This window comes from Tachyglossus aculeatus, chromosome Y4, assembly GCF_015852505.1.
Source record: "Tachyglossus aculeatus isolate mTacAcu1 chromosome Y4, mTacAcu1.pri, whole genome shotgun sequence".
Classification (NCBI taxonomy): Eukaryota; Metazoa; Chordata; class Mammalia; order Monotremata; family Tachyglossidae; genus Tachyglossus; species Tachyglossus aculeatus.
Genome location: NC_052096.1, coordinates 8,750,936 through 8,777,500, shown reverse-complemented (window position 1 = coordinate 8,777,500; position 26,565 = coordinate 8,750,936). Strand labels below are relative to the sequence as shown.

The 26,565-nt window shown below is 51.5% G+C and overlaps 2 protein-coding genes and 1 pseudogene across 2 annotated transcripts; all 3 read right to left on the bottom strand.

Moving 5' to 3' along the window:
• Nucleotides 1-345: 345 nt before the first annotated feature.
• On the bottom strand, nt 346-7,917 carry LOC119946969 (SLAM family member 9-like). Its single transcript, XM_038768449.1, has 6 exons — nt 7,870-7,917; nt 4,393-4,425; nt 4,130-4,154; nt 3,498-3,815; nt 2,698-2,955; nt 346-577 (listed from the first exon to the last, which is right to left on the bottom strand). Exons 1-6 carry the CDS (start codon nt 7,915-7,917, stop codon nt 459-461), a joined length of 801 nt encoding a protein of 266 aa, XP_038624377.1. The 3' UTR covers nt 346-458.
• Nucleotides 7,824-11,940, bottom strand: LOC119946968 (SLAM family member 9-like). The gene is given in 7 exon segments (XM_038768448.1): nt 7,824-8,176; nt 8,178-8,296; nt 8,496-8,768; nt 10,812-11,126; nt 11,591-11,819; nt 11,821-11,840; nt 11,895-11,940. Coding segments are annotated over 7 exon segments (1,095 nt in total). The 3' UTR covers nt 7,824-8,083.
• A 1,364-nt stretch (nt 11,941-13,304) lies between these two features.
• On the bottom strand, nt 13,305-20,892 carry LOC119946967 (annotated as a pseudogene).
• Between the last annotated feature and the right edge of the window lie 5,673 nt (nt 20,893-26,565).

Below are 26,565 nucleotides of genomic sequence, written 5' to 3'. Positions count from 1 at the left end.
ATGGGTCAGGGGGGGATGAATAAAGGGAGCAAGTCAGGGAACTTCACTCCACCTTCACCTTCCCCCTCTAGAGTGTGAGCTCATTGTTGGCAGGGAATCTGTCTGTTATATTTGTTATATTGTACGCTCCCCAGTGCTTAATACAGTGCTCTGCACAAGTAAATGTGCAATAAATAGGATTGATTTTCCTGAGGACCAAGGGATACTCAAGGGGGTAAGGACAGACAGACAGACACGGTCAGACTGGACACCACAGAGAGATTCCCCCACTGGGAGTTTATTTTCCAAACAATCCTCTCTCGAGAGCAAGAGCCATCTGAGGTCTGGTCCCAGGAGATTCTGGGAGACAGGAGACATAAAGGCGAGTGATTCCGTATCTGTGGCGGGGGCGAGGATGGACAATGCAGGGAGAGTCTGGAGCCTCTGAGCTCTGTGTGCTCTCTGGTGGGGGGTCGGATTCACAAAGGGAGCTGCCCCAGGGTGAGCCTGGTTGCCAGGACCCCCAGGAGCCCGAGAAGGAGAAGCCCCTTGAGAAGGAGTGTCCACATCACTGCGGTGAGTGTTGATTTCTGGGACCCTGGAACAGAGAGGAAGAGGGCGATGAAAAGGGCTGAGGATTTTCAGGAGAACTGAGTCAGGGTAGACAAAGAATGAGGGGAAAGGGTACCTGCTCACTAGACTCTAAGCTCCTTAATAATAATGGTATTTATTAAGCGCTTACTATGTGCAAAGCACTGTTCTAAGCGCTGGGGAGGTTACAAGGTGATCAGCTTGTCCCACAGGGGGCTCACAGTCTTAATCCCCATTTTACAGATGAGGTAACTGAGGCCCAGAGAAGTGAAGTGACTTGCCCACAGTCACACAGCTGACAAGTGGCAGAGCTGGGATTTGAACCCATGACCTCTGACTCCAAAGCCCGGGCTCTTTCTACTGAGCCATGCTGCTTCTCTGTTCTTGAGAACAGGGATTGCGTCTTCTAAGTAGGGAAGCAGCGTGGCTCAGTGGAAAGAGCCCGGGTTTTGGAGTCAGAGTTCATGAGTTCGAATCCCCACTCTGCCAATTGTCAGCTGTGTGACTTTGGGCAAGTCACTTCACTTCTCTGTGCCTCAGTTACCTCATCTATAAAATGGGGAATAAGATTGTGAGCCCCCTGTGGGACAACCTGAGCACCTTGTAACCTCCCCAGGGCTTAGAACAGTGCTTTGCACATAGTAAGCACTTAATAAATGCCATTATTATTATTAATAATAAGTAATAATAATAAATGTGGTATTCATTAAGTGCTCTCTATGTGCCAGGCACTGTACTAAGCGCTGGGGTGGATACAAGCAAATCTGGTTGGAAACAGTCCCTGTCCCATGTGGGGCTCAGAGTCTCAATCCCCATTTTACAGATGAGGCAACAGAGACACAGAGAGGTGAAGTGAGTTGCCCAAGGTCACACAGAAGACAAGTGGTGGCACCAGAATTAGAACCCACAACCTTCTGACTCCCCAGCCAGAGCTCTATCCACTATACCATGATGCTTCTCTCTGACTCTAAGTGCTTAGATTAGTGTTCTGCACACAATAGGCGCTTAATAAATCCCACTGATTGATGCCCATGTCAGGGTGGGTAGTAGCTGCCAGTCCCTGATCCAACAGATTTCCCATGAGGGCAAGGACCATGTCTACAATCAATCAATCATATTTATTGAGCACCTTCTCTGTGCAGAGCACTCTACTGAGCAATTAGGAGAGCACAGTGGAATTAGAAGACGAGATTCCCCTGCCCTCACGAAATTTATGGCCTAGTGGATAGAGTAAAAGCCTGGGAGTCAGAAGGACCTGGGTTCTAATCCTGGCTCCTCCACTTTTCTACTCTGTGACCTTGGGCAAGTCACTTCTCTGGGCCTCAGCTGCCTCATCTGTAAAATGGGGATGAAGACTGTGAGCCCCACGTGGGACAACCTGATTACCTTGTATCCCCCCCCCCACCATTTAGAACAGTGCTTGGCACATAGTAAACGCTTAACAAATGCCATCATCATTATCATCATTATCCTCATCACTTCTCTGTGCCTCATCTGTAAAATGGGGATTAAGACTGTGAGCCCCATGCGGGACAGGGAGCTATACTAAGCACTGGGGTAGATACAAGATAATCTATCCTAATCTAACAAGATAGTGATACAAGATAATCAAGTTGGACACAGTCCCGGTCCCACATGGGGCTCCCGGTTTAAGGGGAAAGAACTGATATTGAATCCCCATTTCCCAGGTGAGGAAGCTGAGGCCCAGAGAAGTTAAGTGACTTGCCCAAAGTCACTCAGCACGCAAGCGGCAGAGCCAGGATTAGAAACCTCATCCCCGGACTCCCTCCCCTATGTGGTTTCCATTAGAGCCACTCTGCTTTTCCTTGGAGTGTCCCAAGCTCTTTTGGGCAAGGAACGTATCTCCCAACTCTGTTGTAGTGTCCTCTCCCAAGTGCTTAGTACGGTGCTCTGCACCTACTAAGGACTCAGTTAATACCAATGATTGACTAGTACAGGGCTCACTGTGAGCTGGGTGCTCAGTAAGTATGGTTGATGAATCGCAGAGCTGAGCCTGGGGTTGGCGGAGGAGTTAGTGGTGGCGGGGAGGGGTCCGGCCCACAGGGGTTCAGCCCAGTCCCGGGATGGGGGTGAGGGGGCTGAAGAGGGGGGTCTGAGGTCTGGTACCTGGACAGTGTAGCCAGTCAGTGTGGAAGGTATAGGAGCTGTTGCTGACGGGGTTTCTTGCGGTGCACGTGTAACTGTCCCTCCAGAAGATGTTGAGGATGGAGCCATTGGAGGAGGCTGTGGCCCCCAGCCCCAGGGGCAACCAGCTGACCATCACGCCGGCCCCTTCCCCAGCCACAGAGCAGGTCAAGAAGGCACTGCAGATGCTGCCGTTACACCCTGTGGGCCTAACTGAGACCGTGGGCTCCTCCAGGGGCTCTGAGAAAGTGCCGGGGATGGGGGGGTGGAGGGGAGACATGAGCCAGAAGGGTGAGTCAAGGGGGGGCAGTACTGTGGACCGTGGGAGGAGGGCGGTAGGGTTGGAGCCAAAAGGAGGGTGTTCTGGGGGAGTCTCCTCCAATAGTGGGGAGGGTCTCTCTTGGGGGTCAGGGGTGGTTGGGGTCTCCCCTGAGGGTCAGAGATAGAACGATAGTCCCACCCCCAACCGGGGATGGAGGATTGGGTCTCCCCCGGGGATCAAGACTAGGGGGGAGGGTCTCCCCAGGAATCAGGACTGGAGGGAGGGTCTCCCCCGGGGGTCAGGGCTGGAGAAGAGGTCTCCCCAGGGGGTCATGGTTGGAGTGGTGAGGGTCTCCCCAGAGGGTCAGAGCTGGGGTGGGCATGAGCCTCCCCTTGGAGTCAAGGCCAGGGGGGTGAGGGTCTCCCTTGGATATCTGGGCTGGGGTTGGAAGGGGAGAGACCCTTCAAACCCAGAGACTTTTGGGGAGAGATGGGAAAGTGTCTCCTGGAATCCGACTCACGGAAGACTTGTAGGAAGTAATCCGAAGTCCTGAAAGTGGTCCTGGGTAAGATTTCCGCCTTGTAAGTCCCCGCGTCCCCCAGGTCCAGATCACTGATGGTCAGGGAGTAGCCGTCAGTGGGGACACTCACTCGTCCCCTGTACCGCTGAAAGGTTTTGATGATGTGAGGGAGGTTTCCTGGTCCTCCTGGGATCACCATGGCAACGGCTTCATTGGAAGTCCAGTTGATGCTCTCGACCCACTGCCCCACTGGGATGTCCAGGGGGAAGGTGACCGACCCCCCAACGGCCCCAATCAGCTCCTGTCGGCCTCCTGTCCCTGTGAACACAGAGGGAAGCTGCAGGCTGGACTGCCCCCCCCACCAGTTCCCTATCCAGACTTGGGGTCCCAGGGGACCCTCCCTTCACCTTGCCGTGGACCCACCTCAGTTCTGCCCTCTCCCATCCACTCTGGGGGTCACCAGCTTCCTTAGCCCCACATCTCCCCTCCCCCCATCTCTCCCCCAGGCCCCAGGACAGAGCTGGAACATTCAGTCCTGAGCTCCCCATGGGGCCACCCCCACCCCCACCCTCCTCAGGACCCCACCTGGGGAGAGAGGTTGCCCGACGCCTCAGGGCCCCGGGGTCACTCACCCACCCGGGCCTGGAGCAGCAGCAGCTGCAATAGCAGCAGCAGAAGCAGCAGCAGCAGGAGAGAGAGGGGCTGGGGAGACCACTCCATCCTGGCCACCCCGTGTGCCTGGGCTCGGGGGACAGTCCAGCTGCAAAGTGGGGACCAGTGGACATAACCCTCCCTTTTCTGCTCTTCTAACTTCCTCTTGCCCCCGCCTCATTCCCTGCCCTCACTCTGGAGATCAGCTCCCAGTGACATTCATTTTGATTCCCCTCACACTCACCGGTCTCCCCCTGTGGGCCCCGAACCCCAGCTCCTGTGAGAAGATCAGGGGCCACGGGGGGCCCTCAGAGGGGACCGGGGACCGACCAGACAAACTCCAGCCTCGCTCACGGCTTTCTGGGCCTTGGTGCCGTCTCTTAGAAAGGAGAAGTGGAGAGGGCCCAGGGGCCAAGAGGGGCCAAAGTGGAGGTGGGGAGAGAGTGAATTCAATGGGGAAGTGGGTGATTATTTCACCAGCAATGCAGAAGTGGCAGTCTCCACCTTCCCCTGCTGCTCCGGGGACCTGACACCTCCCGGTCAGTTACAGCTGGGGGGGCAAGAAAAAACCTCTTCTAGGGTCCGGGGTCCTTGGACCTAGCCGGGGTCAGAGCCTCTGCAGAAGACGCGTTCTTCCCTGCGGGGACTGTCACCCCCTATAATAATGATAATGGTATTTGTTAAGAGCTTATTGTGTGCCAAGCATTTTTCTAAGCGCTGGAGTAGATACAAGGTAATCAAGTTGTACTCGTAAGGTTCACAGTCTTAACCCTCATTTTCCAGATGAGGTAACTGAGGCACAGGGAAGTTAAGTGACTTGCTCAGAGTCACACAGCTGACAAGTGGCAGAGCCGGGATTAGAACCCATAATCTCTGACTCCCAAGCCCTTGCTCTTTCCACTAAGCCATGCTGCTTCTCGGTCCCCCACCACATCTCCTGTTTCCTCATCAAGGGCAAAGCCTTCTCTTGAGGCAGCCAGATGGGGTTGTGCAACCGCACCTACCAACTCCAAGAGAGTTTTGGGGGCCTGGGTGGAAACAGGGACAGAGACACCACCTGTGTGTATTTCTCTTAGCTGAATAAACAATTGTATAAGAAATTCCCACCTAATACATTTGTACACCCTACATTTTATCCCCTTATTCATTCATTCAATCATTCGTTTACTTAATTGTCCTTATTGAGAGCTTACTCTGTGCAGAGCACTGAACTAAGAGCTTGAGACAGTACAATGCAATCTAATCCTGACTCCGCCTGCTGTGTGTCTGCTGTGTGACTTTGGGCAAGTCGCCTAACTTCTCCGTGCCTCTGTTCTCTCATCTGTAAAATGGGGATTAAGACTATGTGGGACAGGGACTGGGTCCAACACGATTATCTTGTACTCAGCCCAGAGTTTAGAAGAGTGCCTGACACACATATTAGGCTCTTAATAAGGCCATCATTATTATTAATACAACAGTAAACAGACAAATTCCCTGAACACTAGGAGTTTACAGTCTAGAGTTGGGGAGACAGACATAAAAATAAATAGAGTTACAGATATGTACATAAGTGCTGTGAGCCTGGGAGGAGGGAGAAGAATTGAATCTGTCTGCCATTAATGACAGCACCTTATTTTTGTATAGTGCTTTTATTCCCAAAGAGCTTTTGCAATACTGATCTCATTTTTGCCCTCACAACATTCCTGTGGGGTGGGTAGAAAGGTAGATCTTATTCCCATTTTACAGGTGAGGAAACTGGTACACAGAGGTTAAGAAACACGTCTGCAGTCACACAGAAGGCTGGGAGCAGCACTTGGATTCGAACCTGGGCCCTGGTGGCTTCCAGGCTGATGCTTTGTCACAACACCACACTGCTTCCATGCAGATCCCATTATATTGCAAATTCCCAGCGGGCAGGGAATGTGGGTTTGGGTCTAGTATTCTCTCCCTGTTGCTTAGTACAGTATTGAGCACTCAATAAATACCCGTGATGGTGGGTATGGTGGGGAAGAATCCTACTGGGAGGTGGCCCCTGATTCAGTTCTGGTCAATCAATCAATCAATCAATCAATATATTGAGCACTTACTAGGTGCAGAGCACTAAGCAGCTGGGAGAGTACAATACAACAGAGTTAATACCAGTCAACGTGGCTCAGTGGAAAGAGCACGGGCTTTGGAGTCAGAGGTCAGGAGTTCAAGTACCAGCTCTGCCAATTGTCAGCTGTGTGACTTTGGGCAAGTCACTTAACTTCTCTGGGCCTCAGTTACCTCATCTGCAAAATGGGGATTAAGACTGTGAGCCCCCTGTGGGACAACCTGATCACCTTGTAACCTCCCCAGCACTTAGAACATTCATTCATTCATTCATTCATTCAATTGTATTTATTGAGCACTTATTGTGTGCAGAGCACTGTACAACCGCTTGGGAAGTACAAGTGAAGTACAAGTTGGCAACATATAGAGATGGTCCCTACCCAACAACAGGCTCACAGTCTAAAAGGGGGAGACAGACAACAAAACAAAACCTGTGGACAGGTGTCAAGTCATCAGAATAAATAAAACTAAGCTAGATGCACATAGTAAGTGCTTAATAAATGCCATTATTATTATTGTATTTATTGAGTGCTTACTTTGTGCAGAGCATTGGGCTAAACAGTTGGGAGAGTACAATAGAGTTGGTATCAATCAATCAATCTTTTATTGAGCGCTTACTGGGCGCAGAGCACTGAACTAAGCAATTCATTCATTCAATCGTATTTATTGAGTGCTAACTTTGTGGATAGCACTGTACTAAGTGCTTGGGAGAGTACAGTATAACAATTAACTGACACATTCCCTGCCCACAACAAGCTTACAGTGTAGAGCAGTTGAGAGGGTACAATACAACAAGGTGTGTAACCATCAGTCAATCAATCATATTTATTGAACCCTGACTGTGTGCAGAGGACTATTATGGTATTTGTGAAGCGTTTACTATGCGACAAGCACTGTTCTACCACAGGGCTCATGGCCTTAATCCCCGTTTTATATATCGATGAGGTAAATGAGGCACAGAGCTTTTAAGGTGTTTGTGCCACAAAGGCCCCAGATTGGATCCAGGCAGGATTGTTGGGGAGGGGGAGGCCCTGAGGTGGGGGGCAGTGGCAGATGACAGAAAGTAAGAACATCACTAGAGGCAGGGAAAGAGGGAAGTTTCCCCTTCTGGCTTAGTGCTCTGCACATAGTAAGCGCTCAATAAATACGATTGATGATGGCTCCCTCCACCCCCTTCCTTCCCCTTCTCCATTCTCATTGCTCATCCCCTCTCCCCTCTTCCTCTCTCCCCACTTCCTCTCTCTCCTTCCGGCTTAGGCCCTGTCCCTTGGAGGCCCCAAACCATCCTGCCAATAATGAACAGACTTCTGGGAAGTGAGTGGGAAGTCCCTCCCAGGTCTGGGTGGAAAATGAGGAACCAAGAAGGACCACATGCAGACCTCATAAAAAGTGGTTTTTTTTGTGGTATCTGTTAAGCGCTTACTAGGTGCCAAGGTACTGTACTAAGTGTGCTGGGGTAGACACAAGTTAGGCAACTTAGACACAGTTCCTGGCCCACGTGGGACTCAGAGTCTTAATTCCCATTTTACTGATGAGGGAACTGAGGTCCAGAGAACTAACTTGCCCAAGGTCACACAGCAGATAAATGGCAGAGCTGGGATTAGAAGCCAGGTCCTTCTGATTCCTAGGCCCAGGGTCTTTCTACTAGGCCGTGCTCCTTCACATCTTCCCCTGGAGGCCATTTCCTGGCCATCTTTCTGGGAGAGAGGGGGCCCGAAAGGTGGTGGTGGACCCAACCCGAAGAGTATGGAGGCCTTAGTGGAGATGGAGCCTCGGGGGACAGGGAACGGCCCAGAGATGGACCGAGTCCTTGAGGCCACGGTGCTGCCAGCCAGACAGCAGGCCACCCGGTGTCCCCGTCACACCGGACTACAGCTGGGAAATGGACATCCCGCTCTTTGACGTCCTGCTCCAGCTCTCGGGTTCCTTTGGAGTTCACAGTGGGGGCTGCCTCAGGGTGAAAATCGTCACCAGGACCCCCAGGAGGATGAGAAGGAGAAGCCCCTTGGCCCCGAGCATCCACATCATTGGGGAGAGGGGCGCCACCAGTCTGGCCCACTCTGGGACTGGATCTGAGGAAGAGGAGACAGGAGACGAGGTTGGTGACCTCAGACAGTAGATCAAGGAAGGGTAGGGAGATGTGATTAGTTGGAGGTGGTCTCCAGGAGTTGCCCCTCCATCCCAGCCTCCAGCTCCCCTCCGCCCCTTTTGATGATTCTCTGTCGGGGGGGGATATCCCCTGGTGGGCAACTCCAGCCCGGGATCTGGTACCTGCACAGAGGATCTGGTCAGAGGGAACGGTGCGGGAGTTGCCGCTGACAGGGTTTGTGGCCGTGCACATGTAGCCCCGGAGAGGGTCCCCAGGATTCCGGGAGATGCTGAGGATGGCACCGTCGGGGGACACGGTGGTCTCCAGCCCCAGGGGCGTCCAGCTGAAAGTCACATTGTCCCCTCCCTTGGCCACAGAGCAGGTCAGAGTGACGGTACAGCTGCCATTGATGGACACCGTAGACTTCACCATCACCGAGGGCTCCACCAGCAGCTCTGGAGGGGAAAGACCCAACTGGGTTGGGGGGATGACCAGGAGAAACAGCCCTAGGACCTGTTCTGGGGGAGAGGCAGGGCTGGGGGAGGGGTGGAAGGTGGTAGTGGGAGCCCCAGGCTGGGATTTGGAAGAGCAGCTGGCCTAGTGGAAAGAGCTCAGGTCTGGGATTCCGAAGGACCTGAGTTCTACTCCTGGCTCTGTCAATTTCCTGCTTTGTGACTTTGGGCAAGTCACTTCACATCTCTGTGCCTCAGTTACCTCATCTATAAAATGGAGATACAATGCCTGCTCTCCCTCCTATTTAGACTGTGAGCCCCACCTGGAACGTGAACTGACTGTCCACCTAACTAACTAGTACCTACCCCAGTGATTAAAACAGTGTTTGGCACATATTAAGTGCTTAAAATATGGGATGATGATATTTATTATCATTATTATTATTACTACTGATAAAAAAATACTCAGATCCTGGAGAGAGAGCAGCAAGGGACATGGAGGTTGAACAGAGTTTGGGTCTGCAGCTGCAGCTAGGAGGCCTACCCTACCCTCCCTTAATAATAATAATAATAATAATGGCATTTCTTAAGTGATTACTATGTGCCAAGCACTGTTCTAAGTGCTGGAGTAGATACAAAGTAATCAGGTTGTCCCATGTGGGGCTCACAGTCTTCATCCCCATTTTACAGATGAGATAACTGAGGCCCAGAGAAGTGAAGTGACTTGCCTAAAGTCACATAGCTGACAGGTGAAGGAGCCGGGATTAGAAACCATGACCTCTGACTCCCAAGCCCAGGCTCTTGCCACTGAGCCCTTCCCCTCCCCTTCTGTCTCTCACCCCAAGTATCAGGGTCTGCCAGCCGAGGGATTTAGGGGTGATCAGGATCAGGTCCAGGAAAGGGTTGATGACTTTCCTCCGTCAGATTTTACAGTCTAGTAGAAGTCCCCCAGCCATCCCACCTGGAGATCTGTTAACCACCCCCTGCCCCCACCTGCCTCTCCCTCTCTGTCCCTACCCTCTCTAGACTATAAACAAATTGTGGGCAGGGAATATGTCCAGCAACCCTGTTATATTGTACTCTCCAAAGCACTTAGTACAGTGCTCTGCACACAGTAAGGGCTCAATAAGTACAACTGATAGAGCGATTGATCAATTGATTCCCCTTTTGACCCTGCCTTTTCCAGCTTTTTAATCTGTTTCCTCCAGCATCCGAGCACCTTCCCCATCCCCACACCTCCAAATCTGTCAATAATAATAGTAATAATCTTAATAATGTTATTTGCTAAGCTGTTACTCTGTGCCAAACGCTGTGCTAACCACTGGAGTGGATAGAAGACAATCAGATTGGACACAGCTAAGGGGATGAACGAACAAAGATCTTATCCCCACTTAGCTGAGGTAACTGAAGCAGAGAGAAGTGAAATAACTTACCCAGGGTCACACAGCAGTCAAGTAGGTAGGAGACTGTAGAGGGGGAGACCGGTGGGGTGAGGGGGCGGGGAGTGGGCAGGGTTACCCGGGTTCCAGGCAGAGTTGCCGGGGAGAGTCTACAGCACTATTTGACTTCCACTGGGGCCAATGAGTCACCTCTGGGGGATGAAGGTTGGAACCAGAGCGCATATGAAGCCAAGATGGGCCAAGGTAGGGAAGGGTCCCCAACGGTGCCCCTGACCTACATCCAGATCCAGAGTCCCCTGTGCCCAGAGGGCAGCCTGGGCATAGAGACACCAGTGGGTCCTGGCTGGAATAGGGGCCAGGCAGGGAGGCAGGAGGGGAAGAGGAGGAGAAGGAGGGAGTAGGGACCAGAGTTACCGTTTCCTCTGGCACTCTCAGGAATACGAGTGGTAACAGCATTGACTGAGCGTCCACTACAGGCCCCGTACTGTGATATGGATTCGGGAAAGTTCATCGTTAACAAGGTGCCACTCTCAGGGAGGGGATCTTCCCATTGTGGGGTGTCTCTGGGACCTCAACCCCACAGAAGGGGGAGGTAGGGATGCGCCGGGAAGAGGGCAGTCTGGACTACCACCTGCCCCAGACTGACCATAGACACGCAGGGAGAACTGGGTGCTGGTGGTGTTGTCAGCAGTGTTGACATCGGCTCTGTAGGTTCCCGTATCCTCCAGGCTCAGTGGGCTCATGGTCAGGGAGTAGTCTGTGGAGATGGTCAATCGTCCCCTGTGTCGCTGAGAGGTGATGATGATGTTAGGAGGGTTTCCCCGTCCTCCTGGGATCACAGTGGCGACGGCCCCGTTGGAAGTCCAGGCAATGCTCTCGACTGGCTGCCCAGATGGGATGTCCAGGGGGAAGGTGATCGACCCCCACACGGCCCCGATCAGGTCCTTGGGGGCTTCTGTCCCTGTGGACACAGAGGGAAACTGAAGGCTGGACTCCAGGCCCCTGCTCCCTGGACTCCCTGTATGTGGCCTGGCCTGAGCCGAGGGGGCTGTCTGGTTGGGGAGGGGCTGGGGTGGGATGTTCTCTCATTTCCTGTTCAGTCTTGTCTGTGCCCCAAGTTCCACCCCTCCCTCTGCTCCATCCCTGGACTTGAGGTCCCTCCGGGAACCCTCCCCTCACCCTGCCGCAGGGACTGGCCTCAGCTCTCAACTCCACCCTGCCCCTCCTAGCCCGGGGCCCCCAGCAACATCAGCCCAGTCTCTCTCCTCCCCCAGCTCCCCTCTGCCCCTGCCCCACTCTCCAGACCCTCACCCAAGTGGAGCCAGAGTCTTTGGCCCAGAGCTCTCCATGGGGCCTTCTGGGGAGATTCCTCGGACCAAGAAGGGTCAAGAATGTGGGCAGCTGCTCAGGGCCAGGGTCACTCACCTGCCCAGGGCTGGAGGAACAGCAGCAGCAGGAGGAGGGGGAGAGGAAGGAGCCAGGAAGACCGCCCCATCCCGGCAGAATTCTGCACCCAGACTCTGGAAGCCTGTCTAAGCGGTGACTGCGTCCTTCTGAGCATTTTGTTGGGATTGGGCTGGGTCCCATCCGCTTTGGCTTCTAGGCCTTTCCGCTCTGAAATTGCCCCACCGCTTCCTGTCTTTCTCCCACACCTGATTTGAGGAACAATCAGAAGCTGAACAACATTTTTGTTCTTGGTTTCAGCAGCCTCCGCAACCCCAACCACCACCGAACCCTAGGGTGTGGAGAGACCAGGGGTGTTGATAGTAATTCATTCATTCATTCATTCAATCATATTTACTGAGCGCTTACTGTGTGCAGAGCACTGGACTAATCAATCAATGAATCAATCATATTTATTGAGCGCTTACTGTGTGCAGAGCACTGTACTAAGCACTTGGGAAGTACAAGTTGGCAACATATAGAGACAGTCCCTACCCAACAGTGGGCTCACAGTCTAGAAGGGGGAGACAGAGAACAAAACCAAACATATTAACAAAATAAAATAAATAGAATAGATATGTACAAGTAAAATAAATAAATAAATAGCGTAATAAATATGTACAAACATATATACATATATGCAGGTGCTGTGGGGAAGGGAAGGAGGTAAGACAGGGGTGATGGAGAGGGGGACGAGGGGGAGAGGAAGGAGGGGGCTCAGTCTGGGAAGGCTTCCTGGAGGAGGTGAGCTCTCAGTAGGGCCTTGAAGGGAGGAAGAGAGCTAGTTTGGCGGAAGTTGGGAGGGAAGACATTCCAGGCCAGGGGGATGATGTGGGCTGGGGGTCGACGGCGGGACAGGAGAGAACGAGGCACAGTGAGGAGATTAGTGGCAGAGGAGTGGAGGGGGCGGGCTGGGCTGGAGAAGGAGAGAAGGGAGGTGAGGTAGGAGGGGGCGAGGTGATGGACAGCCTTGAAGGTGAGGGTGAGGAGTTTCTGCCTGATGCGCAGATTGATTGGTAGCCACTGGAGATTTTTGAGGAGGGGAGTAACATGCCCAGAGCGTTTCTGGACAAAGACAATCCGGGCAGCGGCATGAAGTATGGATTGAAGTGGGGAGAGACACGAGGATGGGAGATCAGAGAGAAGGCTGATGCAGTAGTCCAAACAGGATAGGATGAGAGCTTGAACGAGCAGGGTAGCGGTTTGGATGGAGAGGAAAGGGCGGATCTTGGCAATGTTGCAGAGCTGAGACTGGCAGGTTTTGGTGATGGCTTGGATGTGAAGGGTGAATGAGAGAGTGGAGTCGAGGATGACACCAAGGTTGCGGGCTTGTGAAACAGGAAGGATGGTAGTGCCATCAACAGTGATGGGAAAGTCAGGGAGAGGGCAGGGTTTGAGAGGGAAGACAAGGAGTTCAGTCTTGGACATGTTGAGTTTTAAGTGGCGGGCAGACACCCAGATGGAGATGTCCTGAAGGCAGGATGAGATGAGAGCCTGGAGGGCGGGGGAGAGAGCAGGGGCAGAGATGTAGATCTGGGTGTCATTAGCGTAGAGATGATAGTTGAAGCCATGGGAGCGAATGAGGTCACCAGGGGAGTGAGTGTAGATCGAGAACAGAAGGGGACCAAGAACTGAACCTTGGGGTACCCCCACAGTAAGGGGATGGGAGGGGGAGGCGGAGCCTGCAAAAGAGACCGAGAATGAATGACCAGAGAGATAAGAGGAGAACCAGGAGAGAACAGAGTCTGTGAAGCCAAGGTTGGATAGCCTGTTGAGGAGAAGGGGGTGGTCCACAGTGTCGAAGGCAGCTGAGAGGTTGAGGAGGATTAGGATAGAGTATGAGCCGTTGGATTTGGCAAGCAGGAGGTCATTGGTAACCTTCGAGAGGGCAATTTCCGTGGAATGTAGGGGGTGGAAGCCAGACTGAAGGGCATCGAGGAGACAGTTGATGTTGTGGAATTCGAGGCAGCGCGTGTAGACGACTCATTCAAGGAGTTTGGAAAGGAATGGTAAGAGGGAGATGGGGCGATAACTAGAAGGTGAGGTGGGGTCAAGAGAGGGTTTTTTTAGGATGGGAGATACATGGGCATGTTTGAAGGCAGAGGGGAAGGAACCAGTGGAGAGTGAGCGGTTGAAGATGGAAGTTAAGGAGGGGAGAAGGGATGGAGTGAGATTTCATGAGATGAGAGGGAATGGGGTCAGAAACACATCACTAACACAAGAGTCACATCCTCTTCCCACAAAAAGCTTCCACTCTCAGGGTGGCAATGTCCTCTTTGTGGGGTGTCTCTGGGACCTCAACCTCACAGCAGGGGAAGACAGGGATGTGCCGGGAACACCAGCCCCAGACTGACCATAGACACCTAGAGAGAACTGGGCAGTGGTGGCAGTGATGGTGGTGGTGTTAGCAGTGTGGATATCGACTCTGTAGGTTCCTGTATCCCCCAGGCTCAGGTTGCTGATGGCCAGGGAGTAGTCGGGGGATACGATCAGTTGTTCCTTGTATCGCTGATGGGTGGGGAACTGAAATCAGCATGGTCCCCTCCAGGCCTGCTCACCCCCCTTTCAAAGCCTTACTGAAGGCACATCTCCAAGAGGCCTCCCCTGACTAAACTTCCCTTTCCTCTTCTCTCACTTCCTTCACCTTTTCCCTGATTCGCTCTCTTTGTTCTCCCCCACCCCACCCTCACAGCACCTATGAACATATCTATAATTCTATTTATTTATATTAACGTCTGTCTCCCCCTCCAGACTGTAAGCTTGTTGAGGCCAGGGAATTTGTGTGTTTATTGTAGTGTACTCTTTGTATTCTTCCAAGTGCTTAGTACAGTGGTCTCCAGTGATGGTGTCCTTCTGAGCATCTTGATGGGACTGACCACGGTCTCGTCTGCTGTGGCTTCTGGCCCTTTGCTCTCTCAAGTGACCCCATCATTTCCTGTCCTTCACCTGACACTGAACAATATTTTCGCTCATGGTTTCAGCAGCTTCCTCAATCCCGGCCACAATCGACCCCCCACAAAGGGCAGTAGTTACACAGCACTGAGGAGACCAAATCCTCCAATTGCTGATCACCCTCCCAGGAGCGATGCACCTCTGGTTCTTCCCCATCACCCTTCCAGCCCAGGACTCTGTCTCCATGACAACAGAACACTTGGAGGAGATGTACACCGATTGCCCTACTGGACCTCCATCGTCAGGGTTAGGTGGGACCACCCTCCACCTCCACACTTCCCTCTGCATCCCACCTTTTTCTCTCCTCACCTGGGTGGGCAGTGGTCCATGCATACATATGCCCATGTGCTGCCCTCCTTCCCAGGCTCTGGAAGCCCCTCAGATTGTACATCCTAGGGTGGTGGTGACAGGCTTGGAGGGGACCATGCTGATCTCGGTTCAGCTGGTGGACGTGTGGGGAGTAGCTCGGGGTGGGGACCCTCCCCTGTGTCCAGCTTCATGGACGGGGACAGAGGGCACGGGGAGCGTTTTCTCCTGGCCCTGGGATGGCATCATCATCATTGTCATCCTCATCCCCAACGACATCAATGGCATTTTTGAAGTGCTTACTATGTGCAGAGCAATGTACTAAGTCCTTAGGAATGTTCAATGCAACAGAGACGGTAGCCTCACCTCGAGTTTACAGTTTAGGAGGGGAGGCAGACATTAAAACAAGTAAATAATTTATATTAATAATTATGGTAATTACAGTATTTGTTAAGCTCTTACTATATGTCAGGCACTATATTAAGTGCAGGGGTGGATACAAGCGAATCAGGTTGGACACAGTCCCTGTCCCACGTGGGGCTCACGGTCTTGATCCCTAGTTTACAGAGGTAACTGAAGCCCAGATAAATTAAGTGACTTGCCTAAGGTCCTACAGCAGACAAGTGGTGAAGCCGGAATTAGAACCCATGACCTTCTGATGCCCGGGCCCATGCTCCTTATGTAATTTATTGATAAATATTGTTCATAGATGCCGTGGGGTGGAAAGTAGGGCAAATATCCAATGCCTAAAGGTCGCAGATCCAAATGCGGAGATGATACAGAAGGGAAAGGGAACCAGGGGCATGGCCAGTAACAGCACCTGTGTGCCTGGTGGGTGTTGGATAATGGGATGGGTGTTTGTTAGTTTTTTTGTTTCTATAATGGTATTTGTTAAGCACCTACTATGTTGCAGGCACTGTACTAAGCGCTGGGGTAGATACAAATGAATCAGGTTGGTCACAATCCCTGTCCCACATGGGGATTACACTCTTAAACCCCATTTTACAGATGAGGGAACCGAGGCACAGAGAAGTGAAGTGACTTGTCCGAGCTCACACAGCAGACAAATGGTGGAGCCGGTGTTAGAACCCAGGTCCTTATGATTCCTCGACCCGGGCTCTTTACAGTAGGCCATGCTGCTTCACTTCTTCCCCTGGGGAATATTTTCTGACCATCTTCCTTGGGGGAGGGAAAGGGGAGGAGGTGGTGGTCCCATCCGTGAGGGTACTGAGGTGAAGATGGAACCTGGAGGATCTGGGAACAGCTCAGAGATGGACAGAGTCCTCAGGGCCGCTGTCCTGCAGGCCAAATGGGAGGTTGCCCCGAGGTCCCCATTACACCACGCTACAACCGGGAAATAATAATAATAATAATGGCATTTGTTAAGTGCTTACTATGTGAAAAGCACTGTTCTAAGCACTGAGGGGGGATAGAAGGTGATCAGGTTGTCCCACATGGGGCTCACAGTATTAATCCCCATTTCACAGATGAGGTAACTGAGGCTCAGAGAAGTTAAGTGACTTGCCCAAGGTCACACAACAGACATGTGGCAGAGCTGGGATTAGAACCCATGACCTCTGACTCCCAAGCCCGGCATTCCACTGAGCCACGCTGCTTCTCTTTGACACCTAACTCTTTGACATCCTGCTCCAGCCTTCGCGTCCCTGTGGTGGTCACAGTGGGGGCTGCCCCAGGGTGATCCTGGTCCCCAGGACCCCCAGCAGTATGACGAGGAGAAGCCCCTTGGCCACAAGTGTCCACATCAGCTGGGAGAGGGGCACAGCCTGCTCTGGAACTGTATCTGAGGAAGAGGAGACGGGAGATGGGGTTGGTGACCTCAGACAGCAGATCAGGGGAGGGGGCAGGGTGGTGTGACTAGTGGTGGGGGTCCCCGAGTGCTACTCCTCCTCCCAGCCTCCGGCTCCCCTCCACCCCTCTCTCAGTGACTCTCTATTGGGGGGATGTTCCAGCAGGAAGAGGCTCCAGCTCTGGAGTTTGGTACCTGGACAGAGGATCTGGTCGGCAGGGACGGTGCGGGAGCTTCTGCTGAAGCGGTTTGTGGCCGTGCATGTGTAGCCCACTGGAAGGTCCCCAGGCCACCGGGAGAAGCTAAGGACAGAGCCATCGGAGGACACAGTTGTCTTCAGTCCCGGGGATGTCCAGCGGTATGTCACGTTGTCTCCACCCCCAGCCACGGAGCAGGTCAGGGTGACGGTACAGCGGCAGTTGTCAGACACTGTGGACTTCACTGTCACCAAGGGCTCTGCCAGCCGATCTGGGGAGGAAAGACCCAATCGGGCCAGGGGGATAACCAGGGGAAACAGGTCGGGGCCTGTCCTGCGGGGGGAGGTAGGGCTGGGGGAGGGGGGAAAGGGGCTGAGGGGTTGAGTGGGTGGAAGGTGGCAGTGGGAGCCCCAATCCAGGATTTGGAGGAGCAGCTTGCTTAGTGGAAGGAGCCCAGGTCTGGGATTCAGAAGGACCTGGGTTCTACTCCCACCTCTGCCAATTTCCTGCTTTGGTTCTTTGGGCAAATCACTTAATTTCTCTGGGCTTCAGTTTTCTTATCTGTAAAATGGGGATTCAATGTCTGTTTTCCCTCCTGCCTGAAGTGTGAGCCCACCTCTGGTGGGGATTATATGTCTGATATATTTGACCTGACTAACTTGTACCCACCCTTGCACTTAAAACAGTGCTTGGCACATAGTAAGTGCCTAAAAAATGGGTTGATGATCATTATTACTACTAATAATTATTACGACAACAATAGCAACACCACTGCTACCTATAAAACTCAGATCCAGGATAGATGACAGGTAGGGATGTGGGGGTTGAACAGGGTTTGGGTCTGCAGGTCCAGCTAGGTGACCTGTCCTCCCCTCCCCTCTTGTATCTCCTCCCATATTGTCAGGGTCACCAAGCAGCACCCCAAGCCGAGGGATTGAGGGGTGATCGGGATCGGATCCAGGAAAGGGTTGATGACTTTTCTAAGTCAGGTGTTACAGTCTAGTCAAAGCCCCCCAGCCATCCCACCTGGAGATCTTGTTACTCTCCCCCCAGCCCTTCCCACCCCATTCTTCCCCCTCTAGATGGTAATCTCATTGTGGGCAGGGAATGTGTCTATCAACTCTGTTATACTGTACTCTCCAAAGTTCTTACTACAGTGCTCTGCACACAGTAAGGGCTCAATAAGCACAATTGATTGAGTGATTGATTAATTAATTTAAAATTCTCCATCTGTCCCTGTCTTTTGCATCTTTTAAATTTGTTTCTGCCAGTGTCCAAGCACCCTCCCCAGCCCCACACCTCCAAATCTGTCTGTAATAACAGTAATAATAAAATAATAATAAGAATAACAACTATGGTATTTGTTAAGTGCAAGCACTGTTCTAAGCGCTGGGGTAGATACAAGGTAATCAGGTTGTCTCAAGTGAGGCTCACAGTCTTAATCCCCATTTTACAGATGAGGTAACTGATGCACAGAGAAGTTAAGTGGCTTGCCCAAGGTCACACAGCAGACAAATGGCAGAGCAGGGATTAGAACCCATGTCCTCTGATTCCCAAGCCCTTGCTCTTTCCATTAAGCCACAAATAGTCATAACAGTGGTAATTGTTAAACAGTTACTCTGTGACAAATGCTGCACTAACCAGTGGGTAGACAGAGGACAATCAAGTGGGACACAGTCCCTGACCCACAATCTAAGGGGAAGAGAAAAAAAGGACGAGGTAACTGAGGCACAGAGAAGTGTTGTAACTTACCCAGAGTCACACAGCAGACAAATGGGTGGGAGACTGTGGAGGGGGAGGATGGTGGGGTGAGGGGGCAGAAATTAGGCAGGGTTACCCGGGTGCCAAGAAGAGTTGCCAGGGAGAGTCCACAAGACTATTTGACTTCCACTGAGGCCAGTGAGACATCTCAGGGGGATGAGGGAAGGGACCAGAGCATGTATGGAGCCAAGATGGGCCTAGGGAAGCAGTGTGACCTAATGGATATGGCACAGAGCTGGAATTCAGGACCTGTGGTTCTAATCCCAGCTCCACCACTTGTCTGCGATGTGACCTTCGAGTAAGTCACTTAACTTCCCTGTGCCTCAGTTGCCTCATTTGTACAGTGGGGAGTAAGACCATGAACCCCATATAGGACATGGACTGTGGCCAACCTGATTACCTAGCCCAGAACTTAGAACAGTGCTTAGCAAATAGTAAGCACTTAAAAAATGCAATTAAAAAAAAAGTTGGCGCCAGAATCCCCAGTGGTGCCCCTGACCCTATCCTGATCCAGAGTCCTCAGAGGCCCCTGGGCCCAGATGGCAGCCCGGGCAGAGAGAGCCCAGCCTGTTCCTGCTGGGCTGGGTGGCAGGCAGGGAGGCAGGAGGGGAGGAGGAAAAGGAGGAGGAAGTAGAGAGCGGAGACACCATTTTCCCTCAGGAACCGTCAGAAACATGGATGGTAACAGTAGGCCCCCACTGCATTTGGAAAAGTGCAACACTATCAAGAAACACGTCCCCTTCCCACAAGGAAGAGCCAATCTCAGGGTGGCAGCAATCTCATTCTGGGGTGTCTCTGGGACCTCAACCCCATAGCAGGGGCAGACATGGATCTGCTGGGAACAGGGCAGTCCGGACCACCCCTGCCCCAGACTGACCGTAGATGCGCAGGGAGAACTGGGTGGAGGTGATCTTGTCAGCAGTGTTGATGTCGGCTCTGTAGGTCCCTGCATCCTCCAGGCTCAGGTGGCTGATGGTCAGGGAGTAGTCGGTGGAGACATTCAGTCTTCCTCTGTATCGCTTCTGGGTGGGGATGATCTTAGGAGGGCCTCCCGGTCCTCCTGGGATCACCGTGGCGATGATCCCGTTGGAAGTCCAGAGGATGGTGTGGACCTGCCGCCCGGCCGAGATGTCCAGGGGGAAGGTGACTGACGCCCCCACGATCCCGTTCAGCTCCTGTGGGGCTCCTGTCCCTGAGGACACAGAGAGAACTTGCAGGCTGGACCCCCGGCCCCCGGTCCTCATCCCCACCGCACAGGGCCCAACCTGAGCCGACAAAGTAGGGAGGGGGAGGCAGTGGGCCTGCCTTTTATTTCCTGTTCAGTCTTGTCTGTGCCCCTTCCTCTGCCCCAACCCTGGATTTGGGGTCTCTCTGCGGACCCTCCCCCCACCCTGCCCCAGGGACCAGCCTCAGATTCATTCATCCAGTCATTCAATCGTATTTATTGAGCACTTACTGTGTGCAGAGCACTGTACTAAGCACTTAGCACTGTACTAATCAGATCTAGAGCACAGGCTTTGGAGTCAGAGGTCAGGGGTTCAAATCCCGGCTCCGCCAATTGTCAGCTGTGTGACTTTGGGCAAGTCACTTCACTTCTCTGTGCCTCAGTTACCTCATCTGTAAAATGGGGATTAAGACTGCGAGCCCCCCATGGGACAACCTGATCACCTTAGAACAGTGTTTTGCACATAGTAAGCACTTAATAAATGCCATTATTATTATTATTATTATCTCAGCCCTGTCCTGCCCCACCCACCCCGGGGTCACCAGCATCTTCAGCCCCTTCTCTCCCCTCCCCAAGCTCCCCTCTGCCCTGCCCCCTCATTTTTCACCCAAATAAAGCCAGAGCCCTTGGCCCAGAGCTGGCCATGGGGCTGTCCAGGGAAACTACCCCCCTCCGGAAACCTGGAAGGGATGAGAGCATGGGCAGCTGCCCAGGGCTGGGGTCACTCACCTGATCGGGACTGAAGCGGCAGCAGCAGCAGGAGGAGGAGGAGAGGAAGGAGCCAGGAAGACCACCCCATCCTGGCAGTCTCCTGCACCCAGATTCTGGGAGCCTGTCTAGGTGGTGACAGTGTCCTTCTGAGCCCCTCAAAGGGAATGGCCTAGGTCCCATCTGCCGTGCCTTCTGGCCCTTTCTGCTGTGAAATGGCCCCACAACTTCCTGCCCTTCCCCCACACTGACTTTGGGGAACAATCTGATGCTGATTGACATTTTCAATTTTGGTTTCACAAACCTCCCCAACTCTGTGAAACAACATGGCGAGTGGATAGAGAGCACTGGCCTGGGTGTCAGAATCAATCAATCAATCAATCGTATTTATTGAGCACTTACTGTGTGCAGAGCACTGTACTAAGCGCTTGGGAAGTACAAGCTGGCAACATATAGAGACAGTCCCTACCCAACAGTGGGCTCACAGTCTAGAAGGGGGAGACAGAGAACAAAACCAAACATACTAACAAAATAAAATAAATAGAATAGATAGGTACAAGTAAAATAAATAAATAAATACAGTAATAAATATGTACAAACATATATACATATATACAGGTGCTGTGGGGAAGGGAAGGAGGTAAGATGTGGGGGATGGAGGGGGGACGAGGGGGAGAGGAAGGAAGGGGCTCAGTCTGGGAAGGCCTCCTGGAGGAGGTGAGCTCTCAGTAGGGCCTTGAAGGGAAGAAGAGAGCTAGCTTGGCGGATGGGAAGAGGGAGGGCATTCCAGGTCCGGGGGAGGACGTGGGCCGGGGGTCGATGGCGGGACAGGCGAGAACGAGGCCCAGTGAGGAGGTTAGTGGCAGGGGAGCAGAGGGTGCGGGCTGGGCTGGAGAAGGAGAGAAGGGAGGTGAGGTAGGAAGGGGCGAGGTGATGGAGATCTTTGAAGCCGAGAGTGAGGAGTTTTTGCCTGATGCGTGGGTTGACAGGCAGTCACTGGAGTTTTTGAGGAGGGGAGTAACATGCCCATAGAGTTTCTGTACAAAGATAATTTGGGCAGCAGAGTGAAGTATAGACTGAAGTGGGGAGAGACAGGAGTAGGGGAGATCAGAGAGGAGGCTAATGCAGTAATCCAGTCGGGATAGGATGAGTGATTGAACCAGCAAGGTAGTGGTTTGGATGGAGAGGAAAGGGTGGATCTTGGCGATGTTGTGGAGGTGAGACTGGCAGGTTTTGGTGACAGATCGGATATGTGGGGTGAACGAGAGAGCGGAGTTGAGGATGACACCAAGGTTGCGGGCCTGTGAGACGGGAAGGATGGCTCCACAACTTGTCTACTTTGTGACTTTGGGCAACTCACTTCACTTCTCTGTGTCTCAGTTCCCTCATATGTAAAATGGGGATTGAGACTGTGAGCTCCACGTGGGACAACCTGATTACTTTGTATCTCCCCCAGCGCTTAGAACAGTGCTTGGCACATAGTAAGCGCTTAACAAACACCATCATTCAATTTAAGTAGTAATAGTAATGGTGGTAGTAATTGGTAGGTGTGATTGGAGGAGGAGGAGGAGGAGTCAGGATATTTATTGAGTGTCTATCGTGCAGTGAGCTTGGGAAAGTACAACAGAGGCACAAGACATGTTTCCTGCCCACACAGAGCTTCCATTCCAATAGGGCAGACAGATAAGTGTTTAGTACAGAGCTCTGCACACAGTAAGCGCTCAATAAATATGATTGAATGAATATAACAACATGGCCTAGTGGATAGAGCACAGGCCTCGAGTCAGAAAGTTGTGGGTTCTAATCCCGGTTCTGCCTTCTGTGTGACCATGGGCAAGTTATTTATTTCACTTCTCTGGGCTTCAGTTTCCTCATCTGTAAAATGGGGATTATATTGCAAGCCCCACGTAGTACAGGGACGGGGGCCAACCCGATTTGCTCATATCCACCCCAATGCTTAGTAAAGTACCTGGCACCCAATAGGTGCTTAGCAAATACCAGAATTATTATATAGAAATATTCACAAGCAATGGAATCAGAAATAAATAAAATTGAATGTTCGGGTGAATAAATGTATCAACATCAGAGCAGCTGTGTGGCCTAGTGGAAAGAGCATGGGCCTGGGAATCATAGGACCTGTGTTCTAATTCCAGCTCTGCCAATTGCTTGCTGTGTGACCTTGGGCAAGTCATTTCACTTCTCTGTACCTCAGTTTCCTCAACTGTAAAATAAAGGTGTGGTAGCTGTTTTCCCTCCTACTTAGACTGTGAGCCCCGACTGGGGCATGAACTGTGTCCAGCCTGATTAGCTTGTATCTATACCAGGGCTTAGAATGCATAGTAAATGCTTAACAAATACCATTTTTTAAAAAAGTGCAGAAGTTGGTTGGGTTTGGGGTTGATTGAGTTGGGGCAGCTGTTGACCTGAGGCTTGTCCCCTCTTCCGCCTGCCCCCCACCCCCTGCGGTGACGAGCCCCTCCGGCCCTTCCTCCCCCTCTCCCACACCTGTAGAGGAATTCAATGTTGGCTTTGTCCAGTTTTGGGTATTCAATAACGACCGAGCATCAAACGCCCTGTGTGCCAGCATCCAGGTCACTGGCTGTAACACTGAGCATGTGAGTTTCACATCAGCCCAGGAGGGACGGTTAGGTGGGTGGGGGGAGCGACCCATAACCCCCGTGGGGTCCTCTGAAAAATCAGAGTGTTTAGAAGCAGCAGTAAGTCACGGCATCCTAGAGTGGCCTCTGGGTCTAGTGCCCTGGACCAAGTCCAACAGATGCCCGAGACACCTTCCTTGTTCACAGGAAGATTCTGCTCTGAGAGGGGGCAGAAAAATATTTACGGCTAATCCGGAGAAATCTTCAAGCCACATATGTATATCAGAAAAGACCACATTTGCCTAAGTGATTAAGGATGTGAATTTGGATGGGAACACCGATGGGTCTGACAACTCCCAATATCTGGGTTTCCAGGGAACATCTCCTCCATCCTACAGCCTCCTGCGAGATGTACATTCTCCTCAACCCCACAGCATCCTGGTATTTGTCTGTTCTTACCCCACGGCACCCTGGATTATGTCTGCTCCTCCCCTCATTGCACCCTGGGAGGTATCCACTCTTACCCCCATGGCATCCTGCAGATGTCCTCTCCTCTTCCAACTGAATCCTGGAAGGTGTCTGCTCCTTCACCCACATTGTCTCCTCAGACAGTGCATCCTCTCTTGCCCCCACTGCACCCTGGAAGGTGTCCACTCTCCACCCCCAGCGTCCTGAGAGATGTCCTTTCCTCCCCACACTGAACCCTGGGAGGTGTCCGGTTCACCCCAGATCTCTCTCAAACCTGCTTCTCCCCTCCCTCTCCCACTCCTCCTGGCACTGCATCTGTGGTGGGGGGCACTTCCCAGATGCAGCCCCCAAATAGTGCGGGGACTTCTCCGGCTTTGACTGAAGTGGGATTGGAGCTCACAGGAGTTACAGCACCAGCCGGGAGATCACCAAAGTGGCCGTGCTCCTGTTCTACTACTGATGGCGGCCCAGCTTCCCGCTCCGGGGAAGGAGCCCTTCTCCTGATTGTGACCTGCTGGGAAGCTAATAAATCACCTCTGTTCATTGTCCAGTGTCTTCTTTTCACTGGAGAAAGAGATAATCTACGCCCTCTTCTCCTCCTTCTCTTTTTTTATGGTATTTCTCACACACTTGTTCTGTGTCAAGCACTGTTCTAAACGCTGGGGTAGATACAAGTGAATTAGTTTGGCCACAGTTCCTGTCCTGCATGGGGCTCACAGTCTAAGTAGGAAGGAGAGTGAGCGAACTGAGGCACAGAGAAGCAAAGTGACTTGCCCAAGGTCACCCAGAAAGCAATTGGCAGAGTTGGGATTAGAACCCAGGTCCTCTGACACCCAGGCCCCTGCTTTTTCCACTAGGCCTTGCTGCTTCTCTGCTCCTTTTCTTCCTCCCTCTTCTTCTTCCGTCTTTCCTCCACTCTCCTTTTCCTCTTCCTCCTCCACCTTGTTCCTTCTCTTCCTCCTGCACTCTATAAGATTGACTGACCGAAGGACAGAAAAATCAGCCTGAGGTTCTAGCCTGGATCCGGCTCACCTACCAGAAAGGGGGAAGTGGAGGAGGGTGAAGGCAAGGCAAGGGGGTGGGGAGGGGATGGAGGAAGTGGGAGACATCCTTACAGTAATGATAATTTCCTCTTCTCCCTCTGCCCAGGAAGACACTTTCCCGAGGCCTCAGCCCATAGGGCTCTTGGGTAAATCCCTCCCCTGCAGGGGTTTCCATGATGGTTTGGTGGGATTCAATGTAGGAAATATTAATCGGGTGAAATCCCTGTTTGTTATGGTATTTGTTTAGTGCTTACTATGTGCCGGATGTCTATTTCTTGTTATATTGTACTCTCCCAAGCACTTAGTAAAGTGCTCTGCACAAAGTAAGGGTTCAGTAAAGATGATTGACTACTACTACCTTTATTACTACTGCATTACTACTATTACTTCTATTGCAGACTATTTTTACTACTACACAACTACAGCTACTGCTCCTCTTCATAATATTACTATTACTACAGTACTACTAGTACCTCTACTAATGCTTCAGTATTTCCCTACTGAAAGCTCAGCTCCTCCAGAAGGCCTTCCCAGACTGAGCCCCCCTTTTCTCCTGCTCCTCTTCCCCTCCCCATTGTCCCTACTCCCTCCCTCTGCCCCACAGTTCTTGTGTATATATGTACATATTTATTATTCCATTTATTTTATAAATAATGTGTATATATCTATCATCCTATTTATTTATATTGATGCTATCAATGCTTGGCCATTTGTTTTGTTTTGTTGTCTGTCTCCCCCTTCTAGACTATGAGCTCACTGGGTAGGGATTGTCTCATTTTTTGCCAAATTGTACTTTCCAAGGGCTTAGTACAGTGCTCTGCACACAGTAAGTGCTCAATAAACACGATTGAATGAATGAATAATACTCCTCCTGTTACTACACTACTACTACTATTACTACCAGTATTACTATTGCTACTACACTATTTGTCCATTCATTCATTCATTCAATCATATTTATTGAGTACTTATTGTGTGCAGAGCACTATACTAAGCACTACAAATCAGCAACATATAGAGATGGTCCCTAAATACGATTGAATGAATGAATGAATGAATACCTAATATTCGGCTCACAGTCTAGAAGATAATAATAATAATGTTGGTATTTGTTAAGTGCTTACTATGTGCCAAGCACTGTTCTAAGCTCTGGGGTAGATACAAGGTAATCAGGTTGTCCCACTTGGGGCTCACAGTCTTAATCCCCATTTTACAGATGAGGTAACTGAGGCACAGAGAAGTTAAGTGACTTGCCCACGGTCACACAGCTGACAAGCAGCAGAGCTGGGATTAGAACCCATGACCTCTGACTCCCAAGTCCGTGCTCTTTCCACTAAGCCATGCTGCTTCTCCACTACTGCTATTACTACTGCCCCACTACTACTATTACTACTACCCTATTACTACTACTACCCGAAAGACAAACAAATGGATTTTGGAGCAAATTAAACCAAAGTGGTCTTTGGAAGGCCAAATGACTCGATTTAGATTAGCATATTTTGGACACATAATCAGGAGGACTAATTCTCTGGAGAAGACGTTAATGCTGGGAAAAGTCCTGGGAAAACATGGAAGAGGCAGCTAGATAACAATAATCGATACTAGAAGAACCGATAGAACAGTTACGGATTATGGCAGAGGACAGGACGTTCTGGAGAAAATATATCCATTGAGTTGCTATGAATTGGAAACGACTCGATGGCACTTATAATAATAATAATTACTATTACTACTACATACTACTATTACTATTCCACTACTACTACAACATTACTGCTACAAATTGAAGCAGTGTGGTTTAGCAGAAAGAGCCTGGGCTTGGGAGTCTGAGGACATGGGTTCTAATCTCGGCTCCGCCACTTGTCAGCTGTGGAGTCTTGGGCAAACCACTTA